The sequence below is a fragment of the Equus asinus genome, chromosome 6, assembly GCF_041296235.1.
Source record: "Equus asinus isolate D_3611 breed Donkey chromosome 6, EquAss-T2T_v2, whole genome shotgun sequence".
NCBI lineage: Eukaryota > Metazoa > Chordata > Mammalia > Perissodactyla > Equidae > Equus > Equus asinus.
The window spans coordinates 55,793,168-55,813,665 of record NC_091795.1 but is presented as its reverse complement, the minus strand read 5'-3'; the positions used below and the strand labels follow the sequence as shown (position 1 = coordinate 55,813,665).

General features: G+C 39.5%; 1 protein-coding gene and 1 long non-coding RNA gene across 6 annotated transcripts in view; one reads left to right on the top strand and one right to left on the bottom strand.

The window, feature by feature from the left end:
• The window catches only part of PPP4R3B (protein phosphatase 4 regulatory subunit 3B), a 63,997-nt gene extending 55,463 nt beyond the window's left edge, over positions 1 to 8,534 (bottom strand). For both annotated transcript variants that reach the window (XM_044772477.2, XM_044772478.2), the window contains exons 1-2: positions 8,031 to 8,534; positions 6,615 to 6,670 (exon numbers count right to left, since the gene is read on the bottom strand). In XM_044772477.2, the coding sequence (XP_044628412.1) occupies positions 6,615 to 6,670; positions 8,031 to 8,172 (198 nt within the window). In that variant the 5' untranslated portion in view covers positions 8,173 to 8,534. The remainder of the gene's footprint in view (positions 1 to 6,614; positions 6,671 to 8,030) is intronic.
• Positions 8,535 to 8,598: 64 nt separating this feature from the next.
• Positions 8,599 to 20,498, top strand: part of LOC106832303 (uncharacterized) — a 387,667-nt gene continuing 375,767 nt past the window's right edge. For 2 of the 4 annotated variants that reach the window (XR_011504028.1, XR_011504029.1), the window contains exon 1: positions 8,763 to 8,902. This is a non-coding gene — a long non-coding RNA (uncharacterized lncRNA). Of the gene's footprint in view, positions 8,903 to 20,498 lie in introns of all 4 variants that reach the window. The other 2 variants (XR_006529127.2, XR_006529128.2) reach the window with 2 other exon arrangements.

Below are 20,498 nucleotides of genomic sequence, written 5' to 3'. Positions count from 1 at the left end.
TGAGAGAACATAGAGCTGGCACAAGAATATTTAAAATAACGAATGAAAAGTGTCAAATGGCAGGGTTTCCTGTATATCCAAGAAGCCTAGATACAGTCAAGCTCAATTTTTCATAGTAGGATCCGTTTTCAACCACTGTGCTTTGTGATAGTATATTTTTGCTCATCTGTGTGTGGCACACATATCTTTGGGATATTAATGCCTCTGTTTAAACCACGAGAAGCTTTGAGTTCTCTTCTACTAACTAAAATATTTAGTCACCACTATGTCCCATGGCAATCAGATTTAAAATGAGCTTGCAAGGAGAATGGGAAAAAATCAATTATATTTGGTCTGGGTGATTATGTCCAAGCACAGGATGGGAGTAAGACATGAGCTGAAGAAGCTTGAGAATTTAGTGTTTACTGAATCAGGTTTTTGCACTGCAGTATTATTGTAAGAAATAGTTATTTTCAATCTTATATATTAAAAAAAATTCTTGAGCTGTATACTGTTTAAATCAGAGGTTCTTAATCCAGGATCTAAATTACACTTGAAAATTGTATCTAAAACTTGGTGTATAACACCTAATTGGGGGAAAGTGTCTCTAGTTTTCATATCATGTTCACAAAGTATCTGTAACATACTTAACAGGGTCTAACAAACCAACGAATTCTGTTTTAGTTTTCCTCCCTGAACTGATACTTCAATTAACATGAATAAAATCCAGAGTCATGAAATATTTGAGATCCTACTGCTTGCCAGACTAATCCTATCTTTGCCCCTAATGACTCTGACAAAATTCAATACAGAGCTAAAGTTTTTCAAAAAGAATACCTGTTTTTCTAAAAAAGGGAAAACAAATAGAAATAGATTATAGAATTCCATTTCCAGATTCAAAATCAATTAAAAATCTGAAAATGAGTAAGATTAACCAGACAAATAATGCAGCACCTAACTCTCTAGTAGTTCCTAATGGTAGCTGACCTAGTCTTTCTGAGATGGATTTTTAAAATATAGTGTGGTATAACATACAGTCCAGGACAGACATGATACTATTTACAAACAGTAGTGATATCTTATCTTCCCCAAATCTGTGATATATTTGGATACAGTGGGAATAACCCTTGACTAGAATTAGGATCTGAGTACCACTATTTCTGTGACTTCAGCAAAGTACTTTGATCTTTCCTCATTGGAAAAGAGGAAAATGCTGCCTACATCAGGATTATAATAAGATTATTATGAATATAGTTCTCTTATTGAGCTTGCGTGTTCGGCACTGTGTCAAAGCATTTTTCAAACAATAATTTACAAATATTATATAAGACAGGTAGCAACTCTATTTAAAAGATGAAGTTCAGAGAAAATTTATTCAAAATCACATAGCTAGAAATATGGAATTAAAACACTTAAGCGTGTCCAATTCTAAACCCATCTGTCTAGACCCCGAACTAAGAAAGACACCCCCCTCCATCTGATTCCCAAAGATTCCTCATTGGTCTCCTTTCAAACCACCATCCAGAACACATCTCTATCCATCATCCTGCCCAATCTTTCAAACCTAATCACTCACGTCCTCTACTCACACACCTGATCTTTAGTCCAAAGTGCAGAGTGGCCTCTATTCATTACAAATTCATGCTCTCATTTTAATGCAGCATTCAAAATTGTAGAAATCTCTTTCTCTCTTGTATACTCATTAGCCCATTCCCCACGACTCTCAGGCTAAACCCCAACACCCTCAATTTTATTAGATTGTTTTGCCAATTAAGAGATAGATACAATAAAGTATGATCCTTTTCATCTCTACCTTCATCTCAGTGGATGCTCTTCTAACCAAAACCTAGAATATTCTCAATTTTTCTCTTGTAGGATATTAAATAGCCATGTGATGACCCATTGGTCCTTCTTTCCTTACCGAAATTCTGTTCTCCCTTGAAGACAACACATTTTCCTGATTCTCTACATTTCCCAATTGCTTACTCTTCCTCTTTACTGGATCTTCCTTTTATGTCACTATCAAACATCTAATCCAGCAGCATGCCCTGTCAATTCTGTCTTTAATTTATATCTCAAATACATTCATCTCTTTCCATCTCCACTATCACCCTAACCCAATCCAACATTATCTCTTGCTTGGGCTATACTGCAATCTCCCACCTAGTCTTTCAGTTATTGTCTCTCTTCAATTCCAGATTGATGTTACTATTTTGGATAATGTCACTCCTCTGCTGAAAACTCTTCAAAAGCTTTCAAATGCACTTCAAAAATTCAAACTAAAGATAGTGATCAACCCCTAAGCAGCAATCAATCAAGTATTACTGGATGAATGGATAAATGTGGATAACTCAACAAGGCTCAGTCTTAACCTCTGCTCTTTTCTCAATTCATATCTACTCTCTCAAAGGAGGTCCTCTCTTGCAGCTAAAAACAAAACTCAATGATTCTCAAATTGGAATCTCCTGCACCAAACTCTTACTGTATCTCTTGTCTAAGACGTTCATTATAAGACCTTTCCATTCATTTTACTATTGCTTCAAACCTAAATGAAAAAAAAAAGCAAGATCAGAACAGTATATATCATGCTACCATTTATGCCAATAAAAAGGAGAATATATATGTGATTGCATGCATATTTGTTTACACATCCATAAAGCCTCTACGAAAATGTACAATAAACTGCTAACGCTGGTGACCTCCAGCAAGGGAAACCGTATGGACAGAGTCCAGTGTCCAGAGTAGGAGTGAGAGTTCACCAAATACCTTCTGAATTTTTAACAATGTGAATGTACTATCTATTCAAAATAAACAAAGCCTTTTCCCAAATTATTAATGTAAACCTGCTTTCTTCTCAACTTCCCAGTTTCCGGAGAGAACCATCATTTTCCTGGTCCTGAGACTCAAAAATACTACTAGTGACCTTTGACTGCTTCTTTCATATTTAATCATTCACCAAATCTTTCAGCACTTTCTTGAAAATATCCTGGAGCTCTGTTCCTTCTTCCCAATTACATTTACTACACTGGAACAGACTTTCATTTTCTTGTATCTGAATTATTGCAAAAGGTCTTGCTACCTAAAGCTCTTGTTTTCCTCTCCACCCTCAACTCATTATTCATGACATTGCCACACTGACTTCCTAAACACAGCAGTATCACTTTCATCATGTGAGGCCCCTACTCAAGAACCTATAATGGCTCTCCTTTTGTTTAGCAAAGCAAGTTCTCAAATAAAAAAACCTCTGCTGCAAATAGGCTTAGTACCTTTTGTATCAGGTGTACTACTCCCTTCCCTATTACAGTTCCTTCAGCAGACACCACATAGGAAAGTGAAGATTTTCTTAATGATTCTGGCTCTAAACAATCTCTCCCTTTTCAAATTTTCTACTGCCCAAGTTTGTGGAATACAAGCTGCTTTTTATAGTATTTTGCATTGGCGTATACTTGCTGTACATGCTCAGTCAAGAAACTTAAACTTTCTGTGCCTTAGTTACCTTATCTGTGAAATACTTTCATGGGCTTTCAATGAGGACTGGGTTAAAACATTTTATCAGCTATTTTATTACCATTCTATAATTGTTTCACCTGTTATGTCTTGTCTTCCAATAAAACTGAGGATGAGAACTTCCTTATACTTCTTTCCTAAACCCAATTAACACACAATTGTCTTAAATATAAAAGGTACATATCCCTATGACTCCACTTTTGATTTAGTCAAGATCAGTGGGACTGATTCTAAATAACTTAAAATTTTGACACACGTATCAGGCACTTTATTTCATGTTCCACTGTTTAATCATTCTCTTCTCTTTCCAACGTGTTTAAAACACTTAAGTTTACGGGCTTCTTTAGGGTAAGTATATCTTCTCTTTCCCATTAACTACTTCAATATTGCCCACTGTAAGTAAGAAGGAAGTGATGTGAATCGATGACCTATCAACATTGAGTCGTTTGACATTCAACTCAACTCATTCTAACTTATTTTGAGCCCACAATTCAGTAATTTGCCTTTGGAGAAAATTTTAAAAAGATGTATTTTGAGCCCACAAATCAGTACTTAGCTCATTTTAGAACTGTGATGTTAAAGAATGAATTTATTCAATGTATTTTAATGTCAAGATATCCTATGAGCTATGAATGTCTTATTCATTCACTCAAGGTTTTTATGAGAAATCCACTAATGATCAATATACTTCATATAAATTTTGGAAATGAATGATTTTCTAGACTAATTTATTGAATAACTTAAATGACGACATAAAAAAAGATAATTCTAACGAACATAGAAAAATATCCATGTGTTTGGAAATCCCAATTTGTGTAACATGGTAAAATGTGCAAACTGAACAAGATTTTGGTGAAAATATGAAAAATCATATGTATTACAAAAAAAACAGTTTAACACAACCACCAAATGGCTTTTGATTTCTATTAGAAAAGTGCACTCAATTTAAACAAAAATAAAGAAAACAGGTGACTCCATTTACGCACGTTTTTTCATTCTTATATACAAAGCTTTTCCATTATTCTCATTGCCAAAAAGTTCTCTTATACTCTAATGTTTAGTAAAAAGCACCTCAATTAGAAAAATATATATTAAAAAAGCCCAATAGTATATTATTTAAATATGATTAATTATAGAAAACACTTTCCCAATGGCATAAAAATTTTGTTTTAAATAAAGACTTTTTCCTCCAATACATTAATTTTCTAGCAGAGGAACATTACACATGACACATGTCCCAAAGTTTCTAAAGTATTTACACATCCACTGTGTATTTTTGGACTAATGCTGGGGGACTATTTTATACACAAACCTCTGCCATAATGTGATCTTTCCAATAGTAACAACAGCTAAAGGAACTTGTACACGATTTGAGAAGAATACATATTATAACTAATGTAGGGAGTCACATTTAAAAACACAGTTCCTGAGAATTTAATATTCATGCAGATAGGAAAAAAAATGATCACGTAATATTAGCATTTCTTTCCCCACAAATGAGCACGCAAACAAAAAACAAACCAAAAGTGGCTATCTGGCAAAATTAAGAGCAGTGACAGAGAGAAACCTGCCTGGCTGACTCAAAAATTAAATTTACTTAAATGTCTACTTTAAACATCTAAGGTATAGGAAACATCTTTAAGTGTGCAATACAGAACAAATGTTTAATCTGATTCTCCACCAAAAAAGACATAATATTTTCTAAGTAGAGGAAAAAACTATTAATTGAACATTAAAAATTTTAAAAATATTTCAAATAACTGATTAAGAATTTACTGCATACACAAAACAATTATTTAACAATTTTACTAATAATGCACTATGCGATAGACATAATTTCATTCCTCCGATTGTGTGGTATGTTTTGGGGCATCCAAATTTTCATTGATCTTGAAGAAAATAGGCATTGATGATGTAAATAGAATATTAAAATAACTTATCTTTGCCTTCAAAATTTTCTGCTATATTTACATTACACACTGCACACAGAAAAAACTGAAAATAATCCAAATGTCTCACAAAAGGTATATACCATACATCAGAATACTATACAGAGTTTTTAAAAAAAAATCAACTAGATCTACATTGTTAACATAAACAAATCTTCAAAATAACGTTTGAGTGAAAAACGAAAGTTGTAGAATACATTCAAGAGTACGAGATCAATTGTGCAAAGTTTAAAAACACATGAGAGACTACACAGTATTTATGGATACATACATACGCAGAGAAGGTATAAAAGCATGTACAGAAATAATACACATCAACTTCAGAATAGTGGTTACCTACAGGGAGGATGGAGAATGGATAGAATGAGATGGGTACAAAGGGGGCTTTAACTCTATCCACAATGTTCAACATTACAAAAAGATTTGAGGCAAATATGGTATAATGTTAACATTGTTAAATTTGGTGGTGTTACACAGACATTCATTAGATTATTCTTCGTACTTTTCGATTTTGAAATCTTTCATAATAAAAATGAAAACATTCACAGAATAAAGAAAAGGTGGAATCACTGCTGCCATTTCCAGATTAAATAATTAGGCATGGTAAAGCACAACACAGGTTTTCTTTTCCCAAATAAGACAATAAATATTAACAGAAAACATTACAAAATTGGCAATGTACACTTTTGTAAAGTATCCATTGATTATTATAATAAAAATATACAACAATTATAGAACAGGATTTAAATGCTTCCACTCCAAAAATCCTTTGCCTGAGTCAAAGGATCTAATTTTACACCACGAACAGGCTTTCCTCGATTTTAAAGGTACCCCTTTGAATTTTCTTCTATGCCATTTCCTTTAAATGTGATTGAGAATAAAAGGCTTAGTGTACAGGATATAGAAGAGACCTGGCTAACTGTAGTTAAATAAGATTAATGAATACATAGTATTCTAATATAACCTAAGAGCAGCTCAATTCAAAGATAAATTACTGCCAGTACAAAAACTTTCACTTTCCAGTTTGAAACTTTTAACCTGCAAGGAAAATACATATGGTCTGTAACTCTGTTTACCAAACATTTTTTTCTGGTCAGGAAAGATTTCTCATCTTTGTCAGATTAATACTTCCTTGATCACAGATGAAGTCTTTCAAATTAAAGATAAACAACTACTTGCCTGTTGTTTCTGATATGCAGTGTTTGGATTTATCTTTGATTCCAAGAGCAGTGATCCTGAAAGATACAAAATAATATTTCTAAGTTTCAATTTACAAAACCCTGAATAAAAAATCAGAATCCACATTAAAAAAACAAAACAATTACCAAACCAAAAAAACATATTCTCTTCACCCAACTAGACATTTGAAGTAATCAACTGTATTCGAATTAACATTTTTCTCTCCAGATCCAGGCTTCACATTTAATTTAGAACCTATCATCCTATCCCCATACACACTTAAAGGAAAAAATCCATCTAAGATCAGCATTCAGACCAAGAATATAAGGAGACTAGGTGACTATTAAAGTTTTATTGAAATGAAAGTTTTAAGGTCTAAATGACCACCACTTGAAGCCAAACTCTTTTTAACAAAGTTATTTTATTGTTATTTCCAGATTGACAAATAAAACAAATTGCAAAGGACCACAATAGGGATCTAAGTACTTAGTACACAAATTACAGAACTGCATTTATCCTTTTTGCTTAAGAACACAAGGAAGGATATCTCATGTAGAAATAAAGGTCCATGACTTTTTAAAGTAAAAGGGAAAGTGCAAGAGTACAAATATCTCAAGAATAAATCTAAGATTGTTATTTTTCTACTGTCTGGACATATCAGTCGCTCAAAATGAGGCATTCAGATTACAGTGAGAAAAATGTTTTAACTACGGCTCTACATTTTATAATCTAAAAATTTCTCACATATGACTCCTACAATAAATCAACGAACAGAAGTTTACAATCAGCTTTGGTGTCCTAACTTGTTTAGGGTGTAAAGTATCCACTTTTTCACAGCACTCTCTACAAAAACAGCCTGGAGGGATCCCAGAGTAGAGATGTGTATGTGCTTGTGCGTGCACGTATCGTGGCAACAGTCCGCAACAGACCCAGAAAGAGATGGCTTTTGGTATTCCCCAGCACCTGTCGACTGTGGCAACAGGGGCTCGTTGGTAACAACGGTTAAAGAAAAAAAAACTGAGAAAGAAAAGTTTCACTAAATCTTTTGTACTGGACATACAATGGATAAGAAAATAAAAGATCAACAGAGGCGATCAGCTCTGTAGGACCAGCAGATCACTAACTTGTCTTTCATTACCTCCTCCCTTATCACTTCCCCTCTTCAAAAGAGGAGTGACTGGAGAGGAAGGGGTCAAATCCTTAATAGGGCTAAGAGGCGGGGGAACGGAGAATCGGCGTCGGACTGAGGAGCTTTCCAGGCAAAGTAGTTTGTTTTTACCGTACAGAAGTGCAGGCACAAAACCAACGCGCTGTCCCAAAAGGTGGCAGTAACAGTACTCGGCCCAGGGCCTAAACCCCAGGGCTGTGCCCAAACCGGAGGCACTGTCCCCTAGCCTACCGTTCCAATAACCTTACCGTCGGACTCTGCCCGAACCAGGAGCGACATTCCCTTGAGCTCCTCCACATAAGTGGAGGAGACGTGCCCGGTGCCTCGATCGTCCCATTGCCGGTCTTCGTTCAGGGTATAGACCTTCACTCGCCGTCGCGTATCCGACATGGTGGCTGCTATCCTCACCGCTCCAGCCGCCGCCTCCTCGCTCACCTCGTCCGCGCTCCTCACTCCTGAGAGACGGTAGTGGCGGTGGCGGCAGCGGCGGCGGCGGCTCCGGAGAGGCCCGAGTTCACCATGGCTATCAAGGTTCAGCCGCGGGAATGAGCAACGAGAGCCACCGAGACCTCTCCGCCCACAACCGCGGTTACCTCTTACTTCACCCCCGCACACACCCACCCTCCCCTCCCTTCTTCGCCCAGAGCTCGTTGGGTCTCCCGCCGCCGCCGCCGCCGCCGCCGCCGCCGCCGCGGTAACTACTACAGATCCGCCATCTTGAAACCCGATTCTCTCTGCCTTTCTCTTCCTCCTCCAGCAGGCTCGCACGGGCTGTCCTAGCAGGGGCTACGGCGGCCGACGAGTCCAACGCGCGGCGCCCTCACTTCTACATGCACTTCCCGGCCCAGTTGTGCTTGGCGTTCTCGCGAGGCGGGGTGCTGGACTTTGGTGAGAGGGCCTAAGGGCGACTTCCTCTTCTCTCGGCCCCGCCTGCTGGCGCGGGATCTCGGCCAAGTGGGCGGTTCTCGCGAGCCCCCGTCCGCAGGTGCCGCGAGACTCCTCTGTGTGCTGGCTGCAGCAGCTGAGGGGTGGCTGCGGCTTCGTGAGTTGTCTGGCGGCGCTCGGCGTGCGATGACGGGTGAGACCCAGCTCTGAGGAAAAAGCAAAGCCACCCTGGGAGGTACGCATCCTTGGACAGGACTAACCCTGTGCAAAAAGGAAGGAAATGTGCTCGTATTCCTTAACAGAAGCTCACACTCTCAGCCTATGTGAGAAAAATAATTTTAAACCTGTTTCTGTGAAGACGTAGGAACTTTGAGCCCTTTCAAGCGACCCGAGCCCACTGAAGCTCGTTATGGAGTCTGTTACAGTTAAGCCTCTCCTCAGGCAGTGTTCTTTGGATCTTCAGGCGATTATAACGTCGTAAAAAAGTGTGTTGACAGTTTCCTATTTCCCGCCAGAGCGTTTCACCGTTAGGCTTTTGGTAGCTGGCCATTGAAAAGCATACTTTCCGTTTCATGAAAATACACTGCCCTTCCCGTGTTTGTAACCTCGGAAAATAAGTCTTCAGATACGTTTAGGGAAGTGGCGGGAAGCTACCTTCCTATCACCTCTAAGAGCACTCTTTTGATATTCTTCAGTTTATCTGGCGGGTATTTCTTGCGTTATCTATCGGGAGGTCTTCGGCGCTGAATAAGCGAGCGAGGAATTCTCTCGGCATTCACGTTGTCAGACGTAGCCCGGTGGACACAGGGCGAGCACTGGGCAGTGGTTCGTTTCATTCCCGGTTCGATCTTGGTAGAATCCTTTTATTTGTTCTTTAAGACACCCTCAGCTTGTTCAGCCGCCAGTTCTTTACATCCGTTAGCCTGAAAGATGAAAACCAGGCGAGATGCACACGTTGACCCTGCAGCGCATCTTGGGAGTTGTAGTCATTACCTATCAATGGTCTGGTCAAAACGTGCTTATGTTTTGACCAGATGTTGTGCGTGGACACCTTTCAGCGGTGCACATAACGTGAGATAATGTCTTACACAGAGCAGATGCATGATAAAAATAGATTCTAATTTAAAATTCTGGGTACGTAGGAGTTTTTAATCTAAAGAGGACCTCAGAAAATGTATTTGAATTAAGTAGTTATAAAATACATAACAATAGAGCCCATTAATTGATATAACTGATGTGGACAAAGTGCATTTTGAGCCCAGAGAAATGTAGCATTTCTATCCGGGATCAGAGAAAGCTTCAGATAGATAACTTCTGAGCCTGATGTTAGAGGATCTCTGAGTGGGAGTTTGGTTTGCAAAGGTTTTTGAGGCTGAGGGGACAGGCTGAACGAAGTCATAATGTGTTACTGACCTAAAAGAACTTATATGTGAGTTAAAGGAATGGAAACTATACAGAAGTCACTTTAACGCTATACATGTTAAGAGGTTAATATCCTACAAATAGATCTAACTCTGGACATAATTGTGAAATAAGATGGGTCATTTCCTGTATTTATTCAATCATTCAATAAATGTTTGTTGAGCATATACTGTGTGCTAGGCACAGTTCTATATGATGAATAAAATAGAAAAAGACCCTTTTCTCGTGGAGCTTACATTCTAGTGTAGGGAGGCAATAAACAAATATATGCCAGGTGCTCATAAATATTATGACCAAAAATAGAGTAGAAAAAGGTTAGAGAGTGAGTTTGGGAAGTATAATGATGTTTATTGAGGAAGTCCTCTATAAGAGAGGCAGTCAGCCAGCCATTTCCGCAGGGGAAGAGAGAGCTAGGAAGCAGGAACAGCAAGTACAAAGGCCTTGAGACTGCAGCCTGCTGAGTGAGTGAGAGGGAAAGCCTCTCTCACACTCACTCACACTCAGGAAACCAGTGTGATTGAAGTGGAGTGAGAAACAGGGAAAATGGTGAGAAATAAGGTTGAGAGTGGGGGAAAGGCTATTTTGAAGAGCCTTGGGTTTTACTTTGAATGAGTTGCAAATCTGTTGGAGAGTTTTGAACTAAGGAGTGAAATGATCTGACTAAGGTTTCAAAACATCCCTCCCATCTTTTCTTCAGTATCTCTTCTGGTATATCCCCTAAGATCTGGTGACCCAGAGAAAAAGAGAACAGAGTTAAACTCCTAGGACTCATCTCTCCCTGTTGCTGGATCCTCAGGCACACGTTCTTCCTTGTTTTTTTCCTTCCGCGAGGCCACAGCCATTACTCTCAATCTATTCTACTGCAACTGACCCATCTCTAACATTTGTAGGGATGGATATTTGCAAGGTTCAGGACAAGTATACAAATGCAAGACCATATACTGTAAGTCTAAATTTTTTCTTGAGGAAGATTAGCCCTGAGGTAACATCTGCTGCCAATCCTCCTCTTTTTGCTGAGGAAGACTGGCCCTGAGCTAACATCCCATCCATGCCCATCTTCCTCTACTTTATATGTGGGATGCCTACCACAGCATGGCTTGACAAGTGGTGCCATGTCAGTACCCGGCATCCAAACTGGTGGACCCCAGGCCACCGAGAAGCAGAACGTGCGCACTTAACCGCTGCGCCACCAGGCCCGCCCCCGTAAGTCTAAATATTTAATAGTTTTAAGTCAAGCTAACAAACTGTTAAATAAAACATATTTTCTTCTCTTACCTTTGATATACCTTGACAAATATATTTTCATAATGACCTGGAAGCCAGATTCAAATCTAGAGTTCTTGAGCTCCTCAGAGTTCCAGAGTCTCTCTCTGGTCCCTGAAGCCCTTAGCCTGCCTTCCTTTTCTTCTTACACCTCAGCTCTGTCCTGCACTTTGATAGCCCTTATGTGCACACATGGAATACCCCAGCCTCCTATCCAAGCCCTGTCTACAGTCTCTGAATGTAGTTATCCCTTGGCCACTCCACATGAGGATAGAACTTGAGAAGAGGACTGTGCAGACCCTGGAAGCAGGGAATTCCAGAGTGCCCAGAGCATGGTCTAGAAAGGGGAGACTGGGTTCCAGGTGGACATGTCCCTTGGTTCCATGGGCTTATCACCTCAAGGAGAGAAGTACAGACAGAAGACCCTCTAAAACACAGGGCCCAAGTTGGGTCTGAGGGCGGTACTGCACTGCAACAATGTGTTTTCCAAGCAAAAGTTCTTTTCTTCAGGCCGTCATCAAAGTTCACTCCAAGAGTTCGTGTGTGTGTGTGTGTGTGTGTGTGTGTGTGTGTATAATTACATTATTACCTTTTTAAAAAACACAAATAATGGAATACTGTGCATGCTGTTGTACAGTTGTATACTAGTTTATTTAAACCATCTCCTATTTATGTATATATGTGTCATTTCCAGTGGTTTGCAATTTCAAACAATAAATGATTATACAGAAGTTATTTCATGTGTGCGAATATATTTGTAGGTTAAATTCCTGGAGCAGGGTTTTGCAGTCTTCGCATCACTAACATTTTGGACTGGATAATTCTTCATTGTGAGAGGCTGTCCTGTGCATCACAGGATGTTTTGCAGCATCCCTGGCTTCTACCCATCAGAATACTACCCATCAGAATACTACCAATCAGCCTTTAGTATTGCACCCCCTCTGCCAGTTGTGACAACCAAAATTATCTCCCATCATTGCCAAATGTCACTTGAGGGCACATTACATTTTTTTTAATTTAAATTTTTTATTTATTTATTATTTTTTTGAGGAAGATTAGCCCTGAGCTAACATCTGCCGCCAATCTTCTTTTTGCTGAGGAAGACTGGCCCTGAGCTAACATCTGTGTCCATCTTCCTCTACTTTGTATGTGGGACGCCTCCCACAGCATGGCTTGATAAGCAGTGCGTAGGTCTGTACCTGCGATCGGAACTGGTGAACCCTGGGCCATCTAAATGGAACATACAAACTTAACTGCTGTGCTGCGCTGGCCCCCACGTTACACTTTTTTTTTTTTTTTTGAGGAAGCTCAGCCCTGAGCTAACATCTGCCAGTCCTCCTCTTTTTGCTGAGGAAGAGTGGCCCTGAGCTAACATCTGTGCCTGTCTTCCTCTACTTTATGTGTGGGATGCCTGCCACAGCATGGCTTGCCAAACAGTGCCATGTCTGCACCCAGGATCCGAACCGGCAAACCCCAGGCCGCCGAAACGGAACGTGTGCACTTAACTGCTGTGCCTCCAGGCCAGCCCCCACATTACACTTTTTAATTCTTGAGAATTTAAAAAAATATATTGTTAACATCTACATGGTGAACTGGGTTCTCAGTCTAATTGACTCATGTCCTCAAAATGTGAGGCTTTCTGTTTTTACCTTTCCCAATTCTGTTAGATATTTGTATGAAAGAAACTTTATAAACTTTTTTTTGTATATTCACTCATTTTTTCCTTATGGTGATTAATCTTTAAGGCTTCTCTATTTAAATAAACCACTAAAACTGATAACCTGTATCCTCTTCAGCTACATGCCTATTTCTTTTCCTTTTTATAGCCAAACTGTTCAAGGGTTGAAGTTGTTTATACTCCCTTCATTTCCTCACCTTCTACTCATTTCTATGTTGAACCCATTCTGGTTTCCAGCAACCCCCAGCCCTTACCAAGAAGCTCTTGATAAACTCAATAAAGACTTCTATGTTGATAATGCCAATGGACGTTTTACTTGATATAAGTTAAAATAGACACCTTGACCACTTCCTTCTAGGAACACCATTCACTTTACTTTCTTGACAAATAACTGTTGCCTTTCCTCCCAGCTCTTTGATTACTGCTTCTTTGTGTTATTTGCTGTCTCATCCTCTATCCAACCATTAAATACCAGGAGTTCCTCAAAGGCTCAGTCTTAGTTTTTCTTCTTCTTACTCTAGACTCTTTCCCTAAGTGATTTCAACTACATCCCTTGCTTCAGTTTCATTTATATGTAGATGATTCATGAATTTATATCTCCAGGCTAGACCTTCTTTCAGAGCTCCGGACTACTATATCCACATGCTTATAGAACACCTGAAATGGCTCAAAGGTAGCTCAAGTTCAGCATGCCCCGAACTGAACTCAATCTTTTTCTCTTCCTTCGTATTCGGTTCTCTTCTGTGTTCTCTATTTCAGTGAATAGCAAGTTATTCAAGTCAGCGACCTGGATGTCATCCTTAACACTTTGTTTTGTTTTAAACTTGTATTTATTGAGAACTTGACATGTGCTAGCCATTGTTTTAAGTGCTTTGCGTGTCTTTTTTTTTTTTAACTCACAACCACCCATATCGAGTCATCACCAAGTTCTGTTGATCCATCCACTTCTCTTCATTTCCAGCAGCACCATCTTCTTCCCAGCTACCATTATCTCTATCCGCACTACAGAGTGCCTGTAGGGAAGCATGGTATTTGACCCCGTAATCTCAATCATCCCTCCTACCCCATACCCCTTCCCCATTCTTTGAAATGGACAATTTATGAACAGTTTTTAAGCCTCCTACCTCACCGTTCCAACAAAATTATTGCTCTAAATTTTCTCATAGAGAAGTTCTGGGGCTACCACTGTCTTTAACCAGAACCACTGCAATATAGTCTCCTGCTAGGCTCTTTGAATTTACTTGAACAGTTCATTACCCCTCTTCCCCCAATCTCTTCTCCACTGTACAACCAGATGATCAAGCTAAGCTGGAAATTTGATCATGTTGTCAGTCACCATTTCCTCTTGTGTCCTACTCCTTTATGTTGCTAAAAATCTTTCAATAGTTGGAATCCTTTATATGATTGATAAGGCCCTCTTGGTCCTGCCTCTGCCTATCTCTCCACCTACATCTTAGAACCCACATAACAGAGGCTGGCCCTGTGGCCGAGTGGTTAAGTTCATGCGCTCTGTGTTGGCAGCCCAGGGTTTCTCCAGTTCTGATCCTGGACGTGGATATGGCATTGCTCATCAGGCCATGGTGAAGTGGCGTACCACATAGCACAACCAGAGGCACTCATAACTAGAATATACAACTATTTACTGGGGTGCTTTGGGCAGAAGAAGAAGGGACAAAAAAAAAGATTGGCAACAGTTGTTAGGTGCCAATCTTTAAAAAAAAAAAAGCCCAAATACAGTTGGCCCTTGGTATCACGGGTTCCACATATATGTTTATGATCTGTGGTTAGTTGAATCCATGGCTGTGGAACCGCCAGATGCAGAGGGCCAACCAGGGGACTTGAGCATGGGTGGATTTTGGTATCCTCTGGGGGTCCTGGAACCAATCGCCTGTGGATACCGAGGGACTACTGTACTCTTCTTCCAGACCCTCATGCCCCTGCTTGCCATAGTGTCTTTGTACAGGTGTTCTTTTTGTTTGAACTTTCTTCCTTCCAATCATCTCCTTGAGATGTCGCCACACTTATCACTTCCGTAATGTAGCCTTCCCTGACTCCCCTAACTAGTTCAAATCCCCTTAGAATGTTACAAGTAACAAAAAAATGAAATTAGTTTAAATGATAAAAGGAATTTATTGGATCATGTGATTGGAAAGTCTGGAGATAAGTTGAACCTCAGGGTTGATTTGGTTGAGTGACTCAACAGTATCAGTAAGAACTTGATTTCTTTCTGCCTCTGAATTCTATTTTCTGCTCTGTCAAATTCATCCTAAGCCTGACTCCTTTTGTATCTTAAGGTGGTAACCAAGAGTTCCCAAGGGTACATAGTTCTTAATCCACATCAAAAGAGAGTTTCTTCACATATCCCTAGTTGCATTGTGATTAGACTAACGTAGGTCACATGCCCACTCCTGAACCTCAAGTTTTGTCAGGGAATGTTAAGCACTGATTGGCTGAGGCAAATCAGGGTCTATCCTTGGAGCTGGGGTTGGGGTTAATCCCACCCAAATCCCGTGGATGTTACACTATGTGATATGGGTAAAATTGATACTAGGAAGACAACCAGAGTATCCATTTTATCTTCCTATTACAGATTCTTATAGCACCATGCACCCCTCCATTGCAGGATTTGTCATACTTGTAGCTTTATTTGTATGATTTCTGATTTAATAACTGTCTACATCTAGATGAAAAATTTCCATTAGTCTAGGGAGCTGTGTTTTTTCTCACCATTGTATTTCCAGGTGTGGAACATAGTAGGTGTGGAACATAGGGTGTGGAACATAGTAGGTATTCAATAACTATTGAAAGATTGAAGTTTGCTTTAGAAGTTTACTACTCAATTTTACAATCCCCCTGGCAGGTAATTTAATAACTACCCCATCAGCTCATTGAGATTAGACTACATCTTTGAAAGCTCCAGGCTGGTATCACTAATTTCTATCTCCAAGTAGTCAATTCTTGACACATCACTGCATGCTATTTGTGAAACAAATTTGAGCATATTATATTCTTTTAACGTCTTTCAATAGTTTCTGATTTCTTGTAGTATAAATTTCTTTAGGTGGCATACAAAGCTCCTCTGGTTTGGCCCCTACCAAACTCTGGCTCTCTACTCTCAAGAGCAAGGCTATAGACTGCTGACATTTCCTGGGGTGATTTTTTTTCAATCATAGCCCCTCCACCATTCCTTACCAAATGTTTTTAGAGGTCTTTTCTCTGGGGGAGTCTAGTTTCTCTAAGTACTCCCCCATATCCTGCTTGGGTTAAGGCAGGGAAGGAGGCTAAAGGCCCAACCAACTGTTTGATATTCAGGCTTTCACTTAATCCCTGCTTTTAACTCTGCTTCATAATCTCCTACCATCTACTGTGACAAAAGTCTCCAGGTCAAGTCTCTCTCATTTTAGGAAATAAATCTCAGTCTCCTGAGGTGGTGGTGGCAATGTTATAAGAGTATGTATGGGTATGAGTGTGTGTGTGGAAGAGGATGGTAGTCCTTTGGTTATGTGGGATTGAGGGGTGGACCCAGGCTTATAGCTCCTCTCTATATAGACTTTCACCCTGCCCTCACATTCTCACCCCTGATCCTTTCTGGTTTTATGTGGAGATAATTAGTTCTCTTTTCTTCTCTGATTACCTCTGTGGTCATTTAGGTTGTAGCTTCCTCTACTCTGCTAAGTCCACTATTGCTCTTCTATCTGCTTGTCATGCAACTGACATTTGTTAAAATCTCTTTTGTCTGCTATTGTCTCTTTTATTTCGTTGGCCCTTTGGACTCTATACTTTTTAAAAAATGTATTTAACTGTCAAAGAGATGGGATGCTTGTGTGTGGTTAATTCTCCCTATTTAACCAAGGTATTCTAATATGTTTTTATCAGTTTTTCATTTTAGTTCTCTAATCCACTTGGAATTTTTTGTATATATGAAGTAGGGTGCTAATTTATGGAGAGCCAGTTATCAATATCATTCATAGATGAAATAATTTGAAATGCTATTTTAATCATATTCTTTACTGAATTCACACACACACATACACACATATACCTATATATATCTGGATTTGAATCTGAATTCACTACTCAGTTTCCATTGTTTTATTTGGCCAACTCTAGTATGACAATTTAAAAAGAATTTTTTTTTTAGTGAGGAAGATTGGCCCTGAGCTAACATCTGTTGCCAATCTTCCTCTTTTTGCTTGAGGAAGATGGTCCTTAAGCTAACACCCGTGCCAGTCTTCCTCTACTTTGTATATGGGATACTGCCACAGTGTGGCTTGATGAGCGGTGTGTAGGTCTGAGCCCAGGATCCAAACCTGTGAACCTCAGGCTGCCAAAGTGGAGCACAAGAACTTAAGCACTATGCCACCAAGCCCCCCTAGTTTTAATTGCTGTAGTTCTATAGTTTGTTTTGATATTTGGTTGGTTGTGGTGGCCATATAAGTATACCACTCAGATCTCCTTCCAAAGAACCTACTCTGGGGTTTGTTGTTGGCTGACAGCCAGCTGCCACTCCTTTGGATCTACCATTGTGTTTGTGCTGAAGCCACAAATACTTTGAGCTGCTCTCAGCCAGTGACTGAACATAGCAGGAGTGCTAAACTTGTCCTTTCCTGCCCAATGCAAAGCTCCTCTAATGGGCACCTTTGGCTTGGGGAACTTCTTATCAGCCTGGATGAAACTTTCTTCAACCTACACTGTAATCTGAAGCTCTTTTCACCCAGTAATTCTCTTCCTCCCTCCTTTTACAGAGGTCAGACTTACACTATGATCTGCAGGTTCTCCCTGCCAGTTCCTGAGTCTGCATATTTTATCCTTCACAGACATTTCCCCCAATTAATATCTTGTGTATCTAAGCCCTTCTTGGCATCTACTTCTCTGAGGACGAGAACTGACATAGGTGATACAGGGAGTGGTGCAAGAAATCAAGCAGTAAGATGGGGGTTTGGGTAAAGGTTTACTCAGTGCCTGGCACGAGGTGGCTACTTGACTATTGATTTCACCAGTTATGACCTAGGAAGACATCCCAGAAGAGGGGAATGCTGTTGCCTATACATTCAGGCATTGGACGATAGGGGGGAAAATGCCTACGAGAATTCAGAGCTGGCCAATTAAGTTGTACTGCCTTGCAGAGGGATAGTGAGAAGTTGAGGGCACTTAATACACAGTTAAAACTAAGTTTGGGAGCCAGGAGGCCTCCTTGGAGCTTCACAAAGAGGCCCTTACTTCCTACAGTGGAAGAACAGACATTGGGATTTGACAGTTTACAGAGCTCTAAAGATATTTGAACGCTCAGCCTAGGGAGGTCTGCTATGCAGTTAGGGCCCTGGTTGGGAAAGCTTGAAGTTTGAAACATGGGATAGGTGCTTCTGAAGATTTGGGCTTTGTAAATACCCTTGAACCCATAAGGCTTGCAGAAGTGGCTCATTTCTCCTAGTAAGAGGTAACACTTCCTGCCTTGCAGAAAGACCTCTTCCACAGTTGCTCCTGTTTATTCTAGCTGAGAGGTTCTGGTAACTAGGGTTAAATCTCAGCATAATCTGCCTGGGGACTGCTGGGCCTGATAATGGAGGAAACAGATTACACGCTGAAGGAATGGAAATAATAAGGTAGCATGTACTAGCAGGAGCCAGAGGAGTACACTTAGGATTGGATTTTGAGGGTGCTTGATCAAGAGGGATGGAGGTTAATACTGGGTAATCAAGATTTCATTGACTTGGGATGCCTTTGGGACAGAAGATTTAACTCTGGCGAGGACCTCAGGGGATGGGGCAAACTCACTGCTGGGGTAGCTCTTAGAAGCCTGGAAAAAGTGAGAGATGTGGAAATGAACTCAGATCATGGTGGCTTTTGACCCCTGGAGAAGATATTTATTTTGGCATACTTGTGTGGTTACTGCTCCCTTATTAGTTCTAACTAATTGTTTTGTAACAATTTGAAGTGTTTTTTAGATGGTCATCTGCAAATATTTTTGTTCCTCTCTACCTCTTTTTAATCTCATCATGTTGATTAGGACCTCAGAAGGTTGATGAGAGTAATAGTGGTGATTTTTGTTTTCTTTCTGACTTTAATGGCAATGTCTCCAGTGTTGCATACATGTTCTTAATTTCTGATAGATGCCAATAGATACCACTTACCAAGTTAAGGATATTTCCTAATATTCTAAAGTCTCTAAGAAATGTACATTGAATATTATAAATTGCCTTTTTGCATCTGGTGATCATCTGGTTTTTCTCTTATAATCTCTTTAATGGATTATATTGTCATTTTACCCATCCTTGCATTCCCACGGATCTACTTGATCCTAATAGCTTTTGTCAGAATTTTATTAAGGCAATTTATTTGTTTTCATAAATGATAATGGTCTGCATATTTTTATGCTTTCTTTTTTTTTGAATATCATCTCTTCTAATTTATGAATCCTTGGCAATTGCATTAAATTATATAGCCACAATATCAAAAACTATAGCCAGCTTTGAAATTTTAGTTTTCATGAAACATTGGATATTCTTTAGTGCTTCCCAACACATGCAGAATAAAATTCAGAGTTCTAAGCCTAATATGCTAAATCCCTCCACCATCTGACCTCTACTTACTATCTTCTTCATCCACCCACTGATTAAACTGTTTCCACTCCATAGGTGGCCTTTCCTTTTATAATCATCCTTTAAAGCCCAGCTCAAGTATCACCTTTCCATGTTGAAATCCAATTCAAATTCCACTTCTTAGAAACTTTCTCTTTTTCTTCCAGTTAGAATTAATCTATTTCCTCCCCATCTTTTTATAACATGACTTTTTTTTAAAACCTTTACTAGGGTGCCTATCAAGCTGCCTTTCATTAATTAGTAACTCTATATTAGACTATATGTAAGTCCCAGGAGGAAACAAACTATTGTATAGCTTAGTACTGAGCTCATAATAGGTAGTTTTAATTACCTTTAAATTAATTTAGTAAGTTGCAAAGTTATTTGGAAACCTGTTGCAGTGATGTGAGATATGCTTGAGATAGTAAAACTGGGATTGTTTTAAATATTACCTCTATAAAAGTCACTTATGCCCCAATTGCTTTCTAGGATATTCAGGTGAATATCCAGCTGATAGGTTGGTTGGTGACTTCACACTTGTATTTAATAAGTAGGACATCTTTCTCTTCAAAACTCTTTTGCCCCTCCAGGTTTACTATTCATGTCACAGATCCTATTGTCTTCACAATCCTCAAGCCAAAATCCTCAGCCATAACTGCTTCTTTCTCTTCTCTCCACATTCGACCCACACTCCCTTCTATCTGAGTTAATCTAAGTCCATCCATTTTCTTTTTATATTTCCTCTGCAGTGTCTTGGTATAAGGTCAGCCCACTTTTTCTGAATATTGTCTCTTCCCAGGAGTGGGCCCTTGGCAGTTCTCTGACTAGTTGCTTATACCAGGTTTACGCCTCCAGATTTAGCAAATAAATACAGGACACCCAGTTAAATT